Source organism: Marmota marmota, unplaced genomic scaffold, assembly GCF_001458135.2.
Source record: "Marmota marmota marmota unplaced genomic scaffold, marMar, whole genome shotgun sequence".
NCBI classification, from domain to species: domain Eukaryota; kingdom Metazoa; phylum Chordata; class Mammalia; order Rodentia; family Sciuridae; genus Marmota; species Marmota marmota.
The window spans coordinates 54,811,720-54,830,659 of NW_025999842.1; the positions used below are offsets into that span (position 1 = coordinate 54,811,720).

At 40.4% G+C, this 18,940-nt stretch overlaps 1 protein-coding gene across 5 annotated transcripts in view; it reads left to right on the forward strand.

The window, feature by feature from the left end:
- The window catches only part of Ect2l (epithelial cell transforming 2 like), a 94,231-nt gene that overhangs the window by 13,451 nt on the left and 61,840 nt on the right, over positions 1-18,940 (forward strand). For 3 of the 5 annotated variants that reach the window (XM_048798940.1, XM_048798960.1, XM_048798962.1), the window contains exons 2-5: positions 1,962-2,056; positions 3,692-3,767; positions 3,928-4,045; positions 6,000-6,112. In XM_048798940.1, coding sequence (XP_048654897.1) covers positions 3,944-4,045; positions 6,000-6,112 — 215 coding nt within the window. In that variant the 5' untranslated portion in view covers positions 1,962-2,056; positions 3,692-3,767; positions 3,928-3,943. The other 2 variants (XM_048798948.1, XM_048798956.1) reach the window with 2 other exon arrangements.

Genomic DNA, 18,940 nt, shown 5'->3' on the forward strand with positions numbered 1-18,940 from the left:
GTGGAATGGGCTGACTGAGAAATAAAAGCTAGGAAAAATAGAATGGGAAAGAACCACAGGACACAGAAAATATTTTCAAAAGCAGGGGTGGGACAGACAAGCTGATATACGGATCGAGCTTTTATTCTATGGCAAAATGGAGCCTGCGCCTGATTTATATATATCGGGGGATATTGGAGGCCTTTCATAGAATGTTCTTTTCCAAAAAATGTTAAAGGTGGGCTGTCCAGTTCCCAACCGGTTTTGCCCATCTCTGGAGCCACCATCACAGAGATCTTCCTAGCAGAGCAAAGATAAAGGTCATATGCCTTGGGCAATCTATTGCATATGAGAGCCACCATAGTTCCCAAGGTTAAACCTAAAATCTTCCTGGCTTCTAGCCAAGAGAAGATCCTCATGTGTTTTTCACAAATGGCTCCCCACATAAGGCCATTTATTACTCTGAGATACTTTTGTCTGATGGAGACTGTGCTAGATAGTCTATTTCCACTAACATTTGCCCCACACTAAACAGATCTTTCAGGTTGGTTCATCTCTCTCCTACTAGACTTTACCATATGGAGCTCAATAATTCCATCAGCACTCCGTTTAATCAGCTTGGAATCTCTCTAGTCAGCCCTACATATTCATTGGTACCCTTTCTATCATCCACAATAACACAGGCAATTGTGTTACTAAACTGCTACAAAATGCAAGACTTCTTGTGGCTTATCCTTTCCTAGCAATTTGACTGCTCTCCTCAACTCCACTAAGCAGTCTCCTCACCACCCTTTCAGTTCCAATGGCAGTACCATGTGTTTCAATTATGGTAATAATTTACCCCTAATTTGTTGTTGTTGTTGTTTTTGATTAACAAAGTACCCCAAAATGTAGTATTGTAAAGCATTAGTGATCATTTCTGATGATTCTGAGGCCAGCAGGGCTGCTCTGGGCAGTTGTTCTACTCCATGTTTCACTGACTCATCTTTTCCACTACTCTGAGTGCCACCTTGGTCATAAATCAAGTGTCCATACATATATGGCCTGTTTCTGGACTCAATTATCTCTTCCATTGGTTTACTTGTCTATTCTTGTGCCAGTGTTTCATGTTTTTAGTTACACTAGTTTTATTTGTTTATTTATTTTTGCTTTATTTGCAAGGGTTGGGAGATTGAACTCACAGGTGCTTGGACACCCCTGTCCAAACTTGGATGCATCCCCTGTCCTTTTTATTTTATTTTATTTTATTTATTTGTTTTTTGAGACAGGATCTTGCTAAATTGTCAGGGCCTCACTGAGTTTCTGAGACTGACCTTGAACCTGTGCTCCTCCTGCCACTGCACCCAGTTTACACTAGCTTTATAATAAATAGGTCCTGATACTTTTGCAGAAAGAGAACCTCTGTGGAGCTGAAGCAACCATGGATGTCCTCTGTCACTGGTTCTTGAGACCATATTAGAAGGAATTTGGGCAAGATGCACATAATGGCAGGCATGAGTTTATTAGAAGGGACAGGAAAGAGGAAAGGGGGAAGCTCTCAAAGGAGAGAGTAGGTCCTATCAGAGAGGAGAGTGATGGCTCACCTCTCCTACTCTCCTATTTTTTGGGGGTTCCCAAGGAAGTTTCCAAAGAGTCTGCCCAGGTCTTCCTCTTGACTTTTGACTGATAGTAGGATTGCATCAGACTTTCAAGTCTCCAGTGCATATGGTATTACCTCATGAAGGGGAGATTTTACTATAAAATCTCAAGATCCAAGGCAACTCTGGGTCACCTTGATGACTGGTTCCAATTGGAATTTTTTTTTTTTTTTTTTTTTTTTTACAGATTTAATGATTAGGGGGTTTTACTTTTAATTATCTTGTCTCCTTCAGTCCTGGAATCTGGTCTGTATAAAGAAAGTCTCCCACTTGTCTCCTTCAGTCCTGGAATCTGGTCTGTATAAAGAAAGTCTCCCACTTCACGGTAACTTGTGTTCTTATCAGCAGGAAGGAGCCTTGGGGTCCCGCATTTCTCCTGCAGACAACAGGTCTTTTGCTGAGGAATGTAGTCTATTGGCTGAAGCCAGGAAGGGCTGCAGGTAAATTGTTTTTCAAAAGAAAACATGTGGGGGTTGGTCAGTACAGTGGGCCCAGTTTACAGAGTTACCCCTTTCCCTTTGTGTACACACAGTGTTATGCTCAAATTCAGGACCCCCAAAAGACCACCAGAGACCCAAGATCGATGTAAGCAGCAAAGAGGTGTTTATTGCGAGCTAGCTCGGTCCTCCACGCACACACAGCAACTGTTGACGCTGAGAGGCTCTGAGCCCAGGGTTTGCAGCAGTTTTATACATTCTTTGGAGAAGGCAGGGACCCCCACATACATCATAGCATCTCTTAGCAAATCATCACACACCGCGGGAAAATCAAATAACAGCTCTAAAACATGATTAGCACATTTACTGGCGGGAACAAGTTGGGTAGGGGTGATTGGTTACTACAAGAGGGGGATTCATTTGAATTGATTGGTTTAAGCCAAGAGGGGTGTTCGTGCTGAACTATGTGGTTTCCCAACACCGTAAACTACTGGGAGGGTCATCTGGCATCCCACCTATTTCCCTGTCTCATGCTGATTGGTGGCTGTTAGGGGGTTGCTATGGGTCCCCACCTAGCCTGAGTCAGGGACACCTGGCGCAGCAGATTTCATTTGTAGATAAACAATTTAGCAGGGTGGGAATGTGCCTAGGAGTGCTCTGTGGGTCTTTCCAAGGACAAAGGTCATGTCCCTTCCTTGGACAGGCTTTGCTCTGAGGTAGAGGCTGGTTTTTCAACAGAAGAAAGGTTGTGTGGGGACATAGTGATAAAGTGGCTATCCACAAGCTAGGAAGCCAACATTGATGGCACTTTGATTTTGGACATCTAGCCTCCTGAACTGAGAGAAAATAAATTTCTGTTTTTTAAACCACTTGTTCTGTGGATTTTTTTTTCTTTTTGGCAGACCCAGCAAACTAATATAGTACTCATTAAGCTGCACCTAGATTCTTGACCCTCAGGACTTTGAGGTTATAAATGCTTGTCATTTTGAGCTGTTAAACTTTGGAATCATTTGTTATGCAGCAATAGATGACTAATACATGAACCTAATTTCCCCCTTTATATCCTCTCTGACTTATGTCCCTAAAAGATGGGTAGGTAGGGTGTCCTGTTTGAATACTTCAAATTTTTGCTTTCCAAGGAAAGAAAAAGTCAGTCTTCCTAGCAGATAACAAACCATGCTTTGGGTTGGGGATATAGCTTAGTGTCAGAGCACTTGCTTAGCATTAGTCCTCAGGTTCTATCCCCTCAAAAAAAAAATTATACCAATGTCTGAGTTATTAATAGCATTTTCTGAAACATATTCACTACTCTTCCATTTTCCGGCAAAGTAAAAAAGAACTTTTATTTAGGTTTAGATTTGTTTGCAAGTAGGTAAGGCCAGAATAATTGCAGTGATTAGGAATCCATGGACTCAGTGTATATTTATGTGGTTCATCCTCTGTGTGTGTATTCATATACATATGCTTCCATGAACTATAATTTTATAAACAGTTTATACATACAAAGGGATTATTCTAATTCTAAAATATATGTTCTAATTCTAAAATTCCTACAGGGACAGCATTAATGTATTAAGTGTGTATAGTATAATTATACATTATAATTTTTCTTTCTTTCTTTTCTATTTTGTTTTCCAGTATTAGGATTGAATCCAGGGGCACTCTGACATTGAGATATATCTTTGGCCCATTTTATTTTTTATTTCAAGACAGGGTAAGTTTCCTGGCTAAGTTTCCCAGGCTGGCCTCAGACTTTCGATCCTTCTCCCTCAGCCTCCTATGTAGTTGAGATTACAGGGGTGTACCACTGTGCCTGCTGTATTGGATTTTTCTAAGTCGGCTTGAATTATACATTTATTGAAATGTACCTGTAGTTCCTAGTTTGCTGTGATGTCAGTTGGGGATTCTTCCTGGAAAACCCTGGAAATGGAGAGCTTGCAAACAAGGTTCAGTGCCTGGACACCTTTTAGCAACAAGTCACTAAATAGACAGGTGAGTTACATGGTGAGTTACAAATAGTGAGTCTTACGTTGTCATACTTTTAAAGAAAATCCTCTAAAGAATTTAGTTTTTGAGTCAGTTTAAACAAAAACAATTCTAGCTTTGTTGCAAGTCTCCCAATCTGCCTCCCATCTTATTCTGTGCTTCCAGAGTCAAAATAGAGATCCCCAGGACACCTGTGGTTTGCGGTAATGGGGAAGGAGAAGGAAAGAAGATGCTCTGGGTGGTGGTGGTGAGGGTGTGTGCGTGTATGTCTCACTGTGTCCTTAATACTCCTTCTCTCTGGTGCCCACCATATGGCTCTATGTGGCCTGGCGATGCCCGTCCCTTGAACAGTAATTCAGGAAGAAGTCATCGAATGGTGGAGGGCAGTCTGCAAGGCATTAATGGAGCTAGCATAGTGGGTCCTCAGAGCTCACGTGGGCTCAACCTCTTTTACAAGGGAAGAATAGACTGGCTGGGGTTAAAGCCTGACGTGTAATAAAGACAGTGAGTTTGTATATGCCTATCTAGCAAAGCTGGACTGGAACCCAGTTTTGGGGACACTGGTCTTTGGGAACACTGTCTTAGAGACACAACTAACAATAGCATTTTATAATAATTATTCATGGTCAGTTTCATGAGTGTTATGAAAATCCATGGTTGTGGATCAATAATTCATACCTACTTAAATGAATCTATTTTAGCAATGGAATGAGTGAGGCCTATATGTGTTTTCTTTCTTTCTTTTTTAATAATTAGAAAGTTATTTTTATTGGTTCTTTTTAGTTATACATGACAGTAGAATTGTTTTGATAAAATTACACATGCATTTTTATATCTTATTCTAATCAGGACCCCATTCTTCTGGGTATATACAATGATGAATTTGCTAAGTTTTTTTAATTTATATATATGTATATATATATGTGTGTGTGTGAAAATTATGTCCGATTCATTTTACTGTCTCCTATTCCTATCCCTTTCCCTTCCCTACATTCCGCTTTGTCTAATATACTGAACTTCTCTTCTTCTCACGCTCCCTTATTTATGTGGTTTGGCTTCTACATATCAACAAAAATATTCAACCTTTGATTTTGGGGGATTGGCTTATTTCACTTAGCATCATAGCCTCCAGATTCATCCATTTACTAATAAATGTCATAAAGTTATCCTTTATGGCTGAGTAATACTTCATTGTGTCTATGTACTACATTTTCTTTATCCATTCACCTGTTGAAGGGCACCAAGTTTGGCTCCATAGCTTAGCTATTATGAATTGTGATGCTATAAACATTGATGTGGCTGTGTTATTGTGGGATGCTGATTTTAAATCATTTGGATATATGCTGAGGAGTGGGATAAATGGGTCAAAGGATGATTTAATTCCTAATTTTAAAGGAATTTTTAAACTGTTTTCCAGAGTAGTTGCACCAATTTGCTGTCCTACCAACAATGTATGAGTGTACCCTTTTTTTCCATATCCTCGCCAACATTTATTGTTGCTTATATTTTTTGGTAGTTGCCATTCTGATTGGAGTGAGATGAAATCTCAGTGTAGTTTTGATTTGCTTTTCTCTAATTGCTAGAGATACTGCACACTTTTTTTTTCATATATGTGTTTTCAAGACAAAAACGTGTGGAATCTGTTTCCCTGGGTCATGGTAGTCTAGGTTAAAAACAAGAGCCAGTTCACACTACCTTTTTGTTTTCCCTCCTTCTCTGTAATTACATCCCCACCACCCTTCCCAGCAGCCTACCCAACAAGCCCAGGCTCCTCTTATCCCTGGATAAAAACAGTTTAAGCCGAAAGGAGAGACCCCTACACATTCATGAAAGCACCCTGTGAATTGTAAAGTGCTATGCAAATATTAGCTGGGAGGTTGTTAGTGGATCATCTGAAGATTGCTTAGCAACTAAGAATGTATATAAAGGTACAGTAAAATATCATTTTCCCCCCTTACAGCTCTTTCAGGAAAGAGTTGCTTTGATAAGTCATTGGTTTGACCTCTGGACCAACAAACAACGTCAAGAATTCTTATTCACAATTCTTTTACGATGCACTAAATCACAATTAAGGTAAATTGGTTGCTTAATGATATAATTACCATTGGTCCTTAAAGAAAACAAAACATTGTAAAATGTGTATATAACCTTTACGAGTCTTTTTTTCCCTATTAAAAAATCACACAATTAATACTTGAAGGTTTATCTACAGACTCTTCAAATGCTTGTTTCCTCCTTGAGGCTGCAACGAAGCCATGGGGGGGGGGTATGAACACCATCACACCATTATGAAGCTGTTTTGTTTTTGCAAAATTTGTTAGTGGCTTCAGCCAGTGAATTTTTAATATGCTCTTGGATTATTAAATTTTCCTTGGAAGTGTCATACAGGCAGGATAGCTGGTACACAGCTAGACACTTGTAAATGATTATTAAATGATGGATCTGAAATATACATGAGCACGGACAATGGCAGTGACATAAAGGGATGTGGCCGAGGTAGACAGCAATGGACAGTGGTGGCCAATGGGTCCCGCCCCTACTCTTCCCCTTCCCTGGTGTTCTATCTGTAATTTACTTTCAAATAACGCAGCATAGACAGCATTACATTTGTTAGTTGAAATGATACCCAGGGGCAGCTAGTGTTCTGATTGGGAATTAATACTCTAGGGGTCATTAGTTCTTTCTAGGTTGGAAGGGTCCCAATGCTTTAGTTATTATTAGAGCAAATATCAGACCTCTGTTGTATGGGCAACCAATGCCTTGTTAACTGTGTTAGACATAGACTCTCGTGAAATTGGGGATATTCAAGTGGTATGGACTGACGGAAATACAGGAGAGAGGAGGATATTTATATACTTCAGTGCACTTGGACCTGAGCGAAGACTCCAGCTGGGCCAGTGAAAAGTCGTGTGTGTGGTTTCCCAGGCTTCATCCCCAAATAAATGACCTTGGGTCAGTCTTGGGTTACTAGAGTAACAATAGGATGCTGTTGGTAGAACACTGTTCTTTCTCAATTGGATGAAACTCTCACCCAGCAGATAGAAGCTTCATCAAGCCTGCACAGGGGACTCTACAAGTGGTTTATATTTATTTACTAAGGTCTGTTTAGTGAAACCCTAGGAATGGCATCATTTGGTGTTAGTTGCTTTCCATATAACCTAGTGGTGAGGCTAACCTTCTGGTTCTTAGGCAGCTACCAAAAAGTATCTGAGAGTTGTTCATGACCAAACTGGCTTGTTTCAGTTTGCAACTTGCCTCCCCCTATGTTTTTCCACTTTCCCTGCCTATCTCACTTGATCAGCCATTTCTCTTCTCTTCTCCTTTGTCAGCTTCTCCTGCATCTGCAGGTGCAAAACAGGTTGTGAACTGACTCACCCTGACCAGTCAACTGGAAGGAGACAAACACCTTCCTGGCTCTGCTGAACCAGGCTGTGGACAGGCTACAGCGAAATGGGCTCTTTAGTTCATGCGTAGAAATCAGGGGAAGGGACATTTATGACAGTAATTTGCTATGTTTACTTTTACTCAAACTTTACTGCTTTCAAGATAAGAAAATAATAGGTGGAACCCCATATTAGTAATTGCTGCGTGCATTACGTTCTTGTCTCACGTATCATAAACCAAGCAATCTCAGTTGTAACCACTGGGGGTCATTAGAGCTCTTGTGGTATATTTTGAGACTGCTGAACTTCAGGCCTGACTTTTTGTCTCTGGAAATTGCATCTTTTTTCTAGTACCCGAATTCTTAACTTTCTGTGGGAAAAGAATGTGGAACTAACCTGTTCAGTGAAATTACTTTTCTTTGTCTGGTGGCAGCTGTGTTTCCACAGAGAGCAGTATGTGCTAAATAGCTCTATGCAGCTGATTTCAGGGAAACTTGTTCATATGTGTCTAGTGTCTAGATTTGGCATTCAGAACTCACCTTTAATTTGTGTTAATGGTTTTTGTTGTTAAGCATCAATCAGTTCCTTCTGCAAAGCCTGGTCAAGTCTTTTTTACACTTCTTCTTTCCCATTGATTTCTGTCACACTGCATGTTGGTGGTCTAACCTAGTGACAGCTGTGCTCAATTTCAGTTAAATATAGAAGCCAAACACACACACACACACACACACACTTTTTTAAAAAAAATTTTTAGTTGTAGTTGGACACAATACCTTTATTTTATTTACTTATTTTTATGTGGTGCTGAGGATCGAATCCAATGCCTTGCATGCGCTAGGCAAGCGCTCTGCTCCTGAGCCACAACCCCAGCGCCCCCCCACACACATATTTTTAATTTAATGCAGTGAACTTTCCTTTAAGCATCTTTACTGAGATATAATTCACATATAATGAAGTTTTCCAAATTAAAGATGCAATTCGGTGGTTTTAATACATCCACCGAATTGTGTAGCCACCAGTACAATCTAGGTTTAAAACATTTCATCACCCCAAAATGATTCCCCTACCTGTTGACAGTCACTCCCTATCTTGAGCCCCACCCTCATCCTGCCCAGATACAGGCAAATACTAATGGTCTTATGTCTCTATAAATTTGCCCCTTGTGGACTTTTTGCATAAATGGAATCATGAAGTATGTGATCTTTGTGACTGATGTCTTTCATATGTTTTCAAGGTTTATCCATTTTGTAGTATGTAGTATATATCACTGATATTTTCCTTTTTTTTTTTTTTTTTTGGTACTGGGAATTGAACCCAGGGGTGCTCTGCTACTGAGGTATACACCCAGTGTCCCCCCTCTCTTTAATTTTTATTTTGAGGCAGGGTCTTGCTGAATTTCTGTGGCTGACCTCGAACTTGCAATCCTCCTTACACCTGGATTACAGGTGTGTGCCACTGTTGCTGGCAGTACTTACCTTTTATTGACAATAACATCCCAATGTATAAAAGTGTCATATTTATTTATCCATTTATCAATTGACAGACATGTGGGCTGTTTCTCATTTTGGTTGCTGTAAGTAATGATTTTATGAATATCCATCTCCAAGCTTTTGTATATGGATGTTGTTATTTCTATTAGGTATATATCTAGGAGTAAAATTACTAGGTGCAATATTAACAGTTTGTTTTGAGTCCTATTTATTCCCGTACTCTATTTTCTCTCATACCTGTGAATATGCTTATTAATAAATGAAAGAAATAAGCATTATTTGAATGCCTGAAATATTTATATGTAAGCTTGACTATGCTTTTTTTAAGTCAGAGAGCCCTTAGTTTTAAATAGTTTGTTTTATGATTTTCAAATAATTTTATTATAATTCAGATAGTTACATTTATTAATATACTATTTCAACTATTGGTAGGAAATGTTTCATCAGAATTTTCTTTAAAAGTTTCTCCTTCCAGAGACTTGGGAGGCTCAGGCAGAAGGACCACAACTTCAAAGTAAGCCTCAGCAACTTAGCAAGGCCCTAAGCAATTTAGCAAGGTACTGTCTCCAAAGAAAAAATTAATTTTTTTTTAAAAGGGGGATGTGGCCCAGTGGTTAAGTGCTCTGGGTTTAATCCCTGATACCAAAAAATTAAAAATTAAAAAATTTCTCCTTACTCTCTATGGAATATATTTAAATATCTAAGACTTTTTTCCTGTCTTAATACATATTCCAATAGTCCATACTGTTAAGTTTTAGCATGAACTTATTTTTTCTTTCCTTTTTGCAATACTGGGGATTGAACCCCAGGATGCTCCATCATTGAGCTGCATCCCCAGCCCCATCTTCTTTTTTTCTTTTTCTTGTTTTGGAACAGATCTCAGTAAGTTGCCAAGGCTGGCCTCAAACTTGTGAGCCTCCTGCCTCAGCCTCTTCAGTCACTGGGACTACAAGTATGTGCCACCACACATGGCTTGGTAGAGGACCTTAAATGGAATTTTATGATCTTAAGGACATTTTTCAAAGGTTCAGTTTATTAAACCGTCCTTCTGGCAAATTCTCCTTCTCACCTCTGTTTAAATGTCAGCCCTCCTGGGAAGCCTTCTTTGCTAGTCTTTTTGCTCAGAGGGTTTTCCACCTACATCATGGCATTCTCCCCAGTACATTATGCTTATGTGTCAACACATCCAATGGTTCCCATCGGTGTCTTCCCTCTGCCACTCGTCTAAACTGACCTTTCCTGTGACTCCTTAAAGGAAACTGGCTGTTTGTGTCTGTCATACTTGGAGAAACCTAGGAGGAGTTGAATCCGGCTCCTTGCTGCACTGGTGGAACCGGTTTTAAATTGCTTCTGCTCAGCAACTCAATGCCTTACACAAAGGCCTGGCACTCCAGGGCTGGAGCTGCTTCAACTTGTAGCTTTCCTGGGCAGGTGGGGCACCATTCAGGCAGCTGCAGTCTCAAAACAGCAGATAGCTTGTCGGTGGGGTGGGGGGTGGGGGGAGAGAGAGAGAGTTGGCAAAGGCAAAGAAGGTTACATGGATGGTTGACAAGGCACTAGCATTCATCATTTGCCCCCTTCAGGGCAGACTGGAAGTGGGGATGGAGAGCAGAAAAATGTACCCACCAAAGTACATTTAAGAAAGAACACCCCCCAGCCCACTTCAGCACCCTTACCCACTCTTTCCAAGCAGCCCAGGAGGGGGTCTGTTGAGGAGATCGCTCAGTTGTGATCTGTAGAGGAAATCTGATGTGTAGTTTTTCATACTTGTAGCTTAATTTGGAATACAGAACAGCCACATAACTGAGTTATGGGGAGTCCATTTGAAATGAGAATACTTCTGTGTGAAGGTGGTGAAGATGTTAGAGGAAAAAAAAAATCATCCCTTGGTACTTGTTCAAGCATAGTGAGGCAGACTCTTTAGGACCATTGCTATGGGCATAGGGACCACTGCCATGGGATTTGCAGCCAGGCAGAGATTGGGCTCAACTCCAAATACAGCACAGGCAAATTGAAATTTATAGGCAAAGGAGCTGAGTGGGAAAATTACTAAGAGGAAACATTAGAGGCGAGGGGGGTTCCTGTCTAGATGGACCGAGCGGAACTCTTGCCAGAGACAGGCCTGGGTGATCAGACCTTTCCTGAGGCTGGTGAAGAATGAGGAACCTGATCAGATATCCAGGGTCATTAGAGATAAAGAGGTCGGAGTTTCTACTAAACTGACTTAGCAGTGTTCTTGGCTAAAACAAGATTTTACAAGGAAGTGCACTGATGGGCCTGACCAAAGTTTGGTCAAGCAGAGAATCTATGTCAGAAAGAAAAATATTGAAAGATAAACTGTTCACTTTTACCTAAAATTACTGTTTTCAAAATATAGAAGATGGGCTGAGGGTGTAGCTCAGTGGTAGAGCACTCGACTAGCCTGTATGAGGCCCTGGCTTCCATTTGCAGCACAACAAAAAAATTAAAACAATCAAAAAATGAAAAAAGAAAGAAAGTAAGCAAGGAAGGAAAAGGAAAAGAAAAGGCAAGGCAGGTCATTCTGACTCTTTCCCTTAGGTCCAGGATTCCGGTCATGTTCTATCCTCGGAGGGTGGCTGGGTAGGAGCTTACATTGACAATATTCTCATTTGCTGTTGAGATTGTGTTTAGGGCGGGGGGCTGAAGGTTAAAAAAATAAAATTCTTGAGTTTAAAAGGAAAGAAGAAACCAAAACCCAAAGTTTTTGGATGGGGGTGAGGGGCAGGCAGAGGGAAGGTCGACAGGAGGAGAAGTACAAGCACTTGAAGTTCACTTCCCATTTTGCAAGTGGTGCTGCTCTCTTTGGTCACGTTTAAAGTCTCTGGATAGCACTTAGCACCCCCTGCATTATATTCCTTGCAATGCTTCATTTATTGTCCCCTCCACTAGAAGGCAGGCTCTGTGAGGGCAACGACTTGGGTGCCTCTTTCTGTCTCCACACTTACAGAAATGTCAGGCACCCAAGAGTCACTCAATAAATGCTAATTGACTGGATGCAAATATCTAAAACATGCTCAATTACAAAAATGACAAAAAGGTAGATATTTGATAAAAATTTTCATTTAGTAGTTCTCTGGGCAGAAGTAGTTTTCTAAAGATAAGTTTTAAAATATAGGAGGTTAACTGATACAAGACTTTTCATTATTTAGTTAATTCAAGACCACGCTATAAGGGGCTGTGGTTGTAGCTCAGTGACAGAGCACTTGCCTAGCTTATGTGAGGCACTGGGTTCTATCCTCAGTACCACATTAAAAATAATAATAATAATAATAATAATAATAATAAAATGAAGGTATTGTGTCCATCTTCAACTAAAAATATATTTTAATTAAAAAAGACCACATATAAAGCAATTCCAAAAGGAATTACAAACAGTAATAATACTCAAAGTGTGTCAGGATGCACAACTCCACAAGATGCTATTTCACCCTGTTATCTCATGAATGGCAGCTCTGATGTTTGCTCATTGCACAATTTGTTAAATGCAGCATCTCAGAAAATGCTTCTGTTGCTCTCTATATATCATACATGATGTTAGCTTCCAGATCTACCAAGTATTCTTTTACTTTCTACATAGGAAACATCTGATTCAGATATAATTCACTGGAAACTCGAGACAAGGTTTGAAGAGACCATTTGCCTTACTCTGTATTAGAGAAGCTATTTAGGAAACGTCTAGGAGGGTTACTGCAGGGTAAGAGTGGAAGGGGCTTCCCATGAGATCCAAATGGGCTCAGCAAGTCTTAGAAGCAGAAGTATCACATCTGCAGAACACAGCAAGCATCCAATGAATGTTGATCCTCTTTCCTCCTGACCTCTCGAGCTGTTCTTTCAAGTTCCTGGTCAGAAGGCTTTCCAATACAACTGAGAAACTGAACTCAAAGCAGCTTAAGAAGAAAAAAGGAATTTACTGACTTACAACTCATCTAGCTGCAGGCTGGCCTAGATCCTTAGATTAAAGCAATGTTGCCAGGGCTCTCTCCCTTCCCCCTCTCACAGGTCTGCTTTCCTGTGTGCATGGCCTAAAACTAAAAAGATAAGCACAAAATTCTTAAGAAGGAAATGACAAATTTGTATTAAGGCATATAGCAACAATAACAACAAACAAATCTGGGTAAATGGATAGATATTCCATGTTTAAGACATCACTCCTTTCCAAATTAATCGTTCCAAATCCACAGGTGAGCTTTTCTTATGCACTTGAAAAAACTGATTCTACAGCTAATCTGGAAAAGAAGATGGGCAACAATGGCTAAGAAAAAAATTAAATACAAAGAAAAAATGAGCAAGAGAGTTTCACTACCAGTCATTAAAAAGCATTTTTATCCATTTAAGAAATACCCCCAAGTGTAGAATAGAGTGGGACTGAGATCAGTAAGGGCTCAAAAAGGCACAGAAATAGACTGAATAGGTCTTTTCCTCCCTTCCTTCTGAGTGGGTTAGACACCTGACTGCCACACATCTTGCACATTCCTCTCCTTCCTCCTGACAGGAGCTCTGTCTATTCCCCAGGCATTACGTGCCTCCAGGCTGATCACCTGCCCCACCAAGGGTGCGGGGAAGTGAACTGAATTCATAATGATCATTACATTTCTTGGTGGTGTCTGGTTTAGGACATGTTAATTCTGCCCATGAAATAAAGGGGTGGCTGTTAGGAAGCTTCTGGAGTTTTCTTTATTTTTTATTTTTTTGTAATGGGGATTGAATTCAGAATGCTTTACCACTGAGTTATACTCCCATTTTTAAAAAAAAATTTATTTTGAGACAGGGTATCACTAAGTTGCTCTCTCAACTAAGTTTCAGAGTGTCTTGCTAAGTTGCTAGGCTGGCCTTGAACTTGAGATACTGCTGCCTCTGCCTCTTGACTCACTAGGAATGCAGGTGTGTGTAGTAAGCCCTGACAATTTTCTTCAAATTTAAAAGAACTTTTGAAGGGACTGGCAGAAGGGACATGCTGTCTTCCACTTTGCTAGCTTGTGATCTCTATTGCATGAAGACTGATGCTTGCAGCAGTTAGGCATTTGAAAACATCATTGAGTCCTTGATTATACTAACACTGAAGCTGCCCTGATTTCCTTATTTTTTGTGAAAAACACAAGGAAGATAACAGGTTTAAAAATGGTTCAAAATTTTCCGTTTATCTAATAGTCAATTCTCTGGGCATCTCAGTTCTCCAGAATATAGCCGAGAACAAGGAAGGAAAAGCAAAAAGTGTTTGGCTGTGGAATGGGTGTGATAGAGCCCTTCAGACCTGCAGGCATAATTAAATAGTGAATTAATATGGGGCTTTTATAAAGTGAATTGAAACAGAATTACTGGTACTCCTAAGACCACCATGCAAATACTCAGTGCTTTGTAACTGATGTCAGCTGATGCTGATCAGCAACAGGATCCATTCTGCTGCCTCTTCCGCCTACCAAGAGAAGTCAAGTTCGTTCACGGACATTGAAAATGTGTGGCCCATCAGAGTCACTTGGAGTTGGTAAAACACAGATAATGAGCCTGGATGATAGAGAATGGGCTCAACACACCTGGAATGGGCTTAGGACACTGTTTTGACTGAGTTCTTCCAGTGATTTGGTATATAGCCAAGTTAAGGCATAGACATGAGTGACTTGAAGGCCCTGAGGTGTCCCTTGCCTCTTCTTGATCCTATTCCTTGGAGGCAGGAACTCTGACCACTAGCGCTGTCTCATCCCTTCTGTCCTCAATGTAATGAAACCATATTATTTGTTCAGATTTGGTAGGTACCATTTTAATCTCATCCTTGTGGTTATACTTAGTGGGTATAGAAAGTGCTTCACTGTAGTTGGCTCTAAACATGACACAAATAATTAAGGAAACCTTCTACTCTCCTGTAATTGAAAAACCCATCTGGTTGGGCTGCAGTTAAACCTTGTTCCAGTGGTTTAATAATGAAACCAATGAATTCTCCCCCTCTCTGTTCTGCCTTCAGTAACCATGGATTCATTCTTACTTTCTTTCAATTGTGTCCAAGGAGAGAGAGAGAGAGAGAGAGACAGAGAGAGACAGAGAGAGAGAGAGAGAGAGAGAGAGAGAGAGAGAGAGAGAGAGAGAGAGAGAAAGAGATTTTCTTTGTTTGGGCTTCATACTGTTTTAGGTTCATTCTGGCTTCTGAGCAGTTCCTGTAGCCAGGAAATTGACCCACATGAATTGACTTGACCTTAATCATGTTTGTTTTATAGCTAGGGATGCACTACCAAAAAGAAATTGAGGTTATTTCACCTAAAAATGTGTAAGCAAACGAGGGTGGCAAAACCTAAAGTTTCTTTATTTAGTACTCAACAAACATTGACTGAGTGCCTAATATGGACTAAACACAGTTAGAGTGCACCAGATTCAACAGTGAACAGAACATAAAAATTCCAGCCCACTGTAATTTATATTCTAGTAGAATGAATCCTGTCCTAAAATTAAAAAAAAAGGGGGGGTATCCTTTCTTCTCACAGGGTATTTGACAATGCAAAGTAGCACCACAGTGATTATTTCCATGGGATGTGTCCGATGTTTGAGCTGTGTGGCAGGCTAAATAACAGCACCCCCTCCTCCATATGTCTATGTCCTCGTCCCTGGAACCTGTGGATCTTACTGTCTATGGCAAAGGGTCTTTGTGGTGTAACTGAGTGTAAAATCTTGCAACGGGGAGATGATCTTGGGTTATCTGAATGGGTCCAATAAAATCAGAGTGGTCCTTACAAGAGTGATTCGGGAGGAGTCAAAGCCAGAGAAGAAGGTGTGCTGGTGGGTGCAGTGGGAGAGACGGGAAGGTCTGACAATGCTTCACTGCCAGTTTGAACATGGAGCCAAGGCCCTGAGCCAAGGCAGGTGGGAAGCCCCTAGGGCAGGAAAAGGCAAGGGGCCAGTCAGACTAACACCTCCATAGCAGCCCAGTGACACTGACTCAAGACTTCTGACCTCCAACATTGTAAGAACATACATTTGTGTTGCTTTAAGCTACTAAATTCATGGTAATTTGGCAACAAGAAACCAACACAGAACAGTGATTTTTAAAAAATATTTTTTATCTTTTATTATTTAAAAAAATTATTCGTTTTATTGAACATCCATTTATTTAGACCCAGCCAGACTACAACCACCATGCCATCTGCTGGGGACAGAGAAGTGTACAAAATAGCATTGATGTGTGACATTAAACGATGAAGAAATAATAATAATAATAATACCGAGTTTGGGTGTCAGCAAGATTGAGAACACAAATATGATACCTAGATTGTACTATAGTGCAGGTGTAAGGGATACAGATTTCAGGAGAAGTTATGCAATGAAATGGAGTAGTAGTGGCCTGTGAGCAGGTCAGCCTCCTGCAGGCATGTGTTGGGGCAGCAGGAACCATCAGCTACTGGGGAGATGGGGGATCCAACTGTATCCCAGGCTGAAACTCTCCTGTCAGCTCAGATGCCACAGGACTTGGACCTACCTACCATACTGGGTCCAAATAGAATTTCTTCATCCTCAGCATCACATTGCCTCACACAGAGGAACTACAGAACAAGTCTGCATGTATGCATTTTCCTGATTTCCTATGATCCAAGGCAGGGCCAGTTAGCCTGGTAGCAAATAAATAGCTACAATTGTGCTAAGCAACAAAGGAAAAATAATGGGGGCCTTGCCAAGTCCAGAGGATCAGAGAAGGCTTGCCTGAGGGTGTGATATTTATGGTGGAGTCGGAAGCATGCGTGAACACAGGAAGTTATGTCTGATTCATTCTATTGACTTTCCTATTCCTTATCTAATCCAATGAACTTCTATTTCCCCCTTTGTCTAATCCAATGAACTTCTTTAGACAAAGACTTGGAGGATGAATTTTCCACCTAGTGAAGAAAATATGTGGGCAGATATCAGGTATTCTTTACCTAGTCATCCCATACCCTCACCCCCATGCTGAGAATCCAACCCAGGGCCTTGCACATACTAGGCAAGTGCTCTACCTCTGAGCCACACCCCATCCCAGCCTAGTTAATTTTTTTTTTTTTTTGGTGCCGGGGATTGAATTTAGGGGCACTTGATCACTGAGCCATATCCCCAGCCCTATTTTGTATTTTATTTACAGACAGGGTCTCACTGAGTTGCTTAGCAACTCACTGTTGCTGAGGCTGGCTTTGAACTCAAGATCCTCCTGTCTCAGCCATCAGAGCCACTGAGATGACAGGCATGCACCACCTCACCTGGCCCAGTCAATTTTTTTTTATTCTTTTTTTTTTATTAGTTGCTCAAGACAATACAATGATCTTGACATATCATACATTTGATTCAAATAGGGTATGAATTCTCATTTTCCCAGTCAATTTTTAATACCAGTCTTCTGTAGACATATTAGAAAATGTGGATAAGCAAAAAGAAAAAAATACCAATAGTTGTTCTAACTTCTTATACTTATGTGCCATATAATGATATATGGATCAGATTATATAAATATTTACATCTTTTTTTAAAAGAAACTGTTCATTATTGCCTTACAAAGCCACCCAGCTTCTCTGTCTCATGCTCTGAATACTTTAGCACATGGTTCTTCAAATCCTTTCTCTCCTAACCTAGTCATTATTCTGTCTGACATTGGCATCCAGGAGGAAAGCGTACCTCACACCCTGTGCCTGCAATAGATCTTCTCATCCATACTGAATTTTTACTCCACTTTTCTTAGCCATCGATTCCCATAATAAGTGCATTATACCCAAGGCCACAGGTGGAAGCAGTCCTTCTTCTTCCAGTTTGACTGCTCAAGCAGTGCCCCCCTGACTGCTATTTGGCTCACAGGTTCTTCCGTCTATTGGCTCCTGCTTCCTCCCAGTCAGCCTGGAGGCTCCTGGGTGACTCCACTTAGAGGCTGCGGCTCCTTCACTATCCCACATTCCAGTTCCCTTGACTCTGAGCATCACATTTAGTTTCCCAAACCCCAGTCTTTGGTCAGCCCAACTTTTTCATTTCTCCCCTATGCATACCAGTCGCAGGGAGTTACTGCGTAAAGCCATTGGCAGGGTAAACTGTTTAATTGTTTTTTTTCTTTAACTTTATTTTGGAATTTTACCATCTTAATCAAAACTATATAAACCACGTAAAGAATCCCCATATAGTCTACACTCATTTTTAAAATTTGCTCTTTTTAGATATACATGAAAATAGAGTGGATTTTGACATATTATACTTTCATGGAATACAAGTCCTATTCTTCTGGTTGTACATATGTGGAATTACATTGTGTGTATTCACATATGAACACAGGAAGTTATGTCTGATTCATTCTATTGACTTTCCTATTCCTTTATCTAATCCAATGAACTTCTATTTCCCCCTTTGTCTCATCCAATGAACTTCTATTCTTCCCTCCCCCAACACTTATTGTGTGTTAGCATTAGCATATCAGAGAGAACATTCAACCTTTGGGTTTGGGGGACTGGCTTATTTCACTTAACATGATAGTCTCCAGCTCCATTCATTTACCTGCAAAAGTCATAAAGTCATTCTTTTTTATGGATGAGTAGTATTCTTTTGTGTACATATATACCACATTTTCTTTCTTTTAATAATTAAAAAAATTAGTTGTAGATGGACACAATACCTTTATTTTATTTTTATGTGGTGCTGTGGATCGAACCCAGTGCCCTCTACATGTGAGGTGAGCACTCTACCACTACTACAACCCCAGCCCCCCATTTTTTTTTTATCCATTCATCTGTTGAGGGCACCTAGGCTGGTTCCATAGCTTGGCTATTGTGAATTGAGCTGCTATAAACATTGATATTGCTACATAACTGCAGTATACTCATTTTAATTTCTTTGGGTATAAGCTGAGGAGTGGGATAGCTGAGTCAAATGGTGGTTCCATACTGCTTTCTAGAGTGGCTTCATCAATTTGCAGTCCCATCAGCAATGTATGAGTGTTCCCTTTCCCCACATCCTCACCAACATTTATTGTTGCTTGTGTTCTTGATTGTTTCCATTGGGACTGAAGTGAGATGAAATCTCAG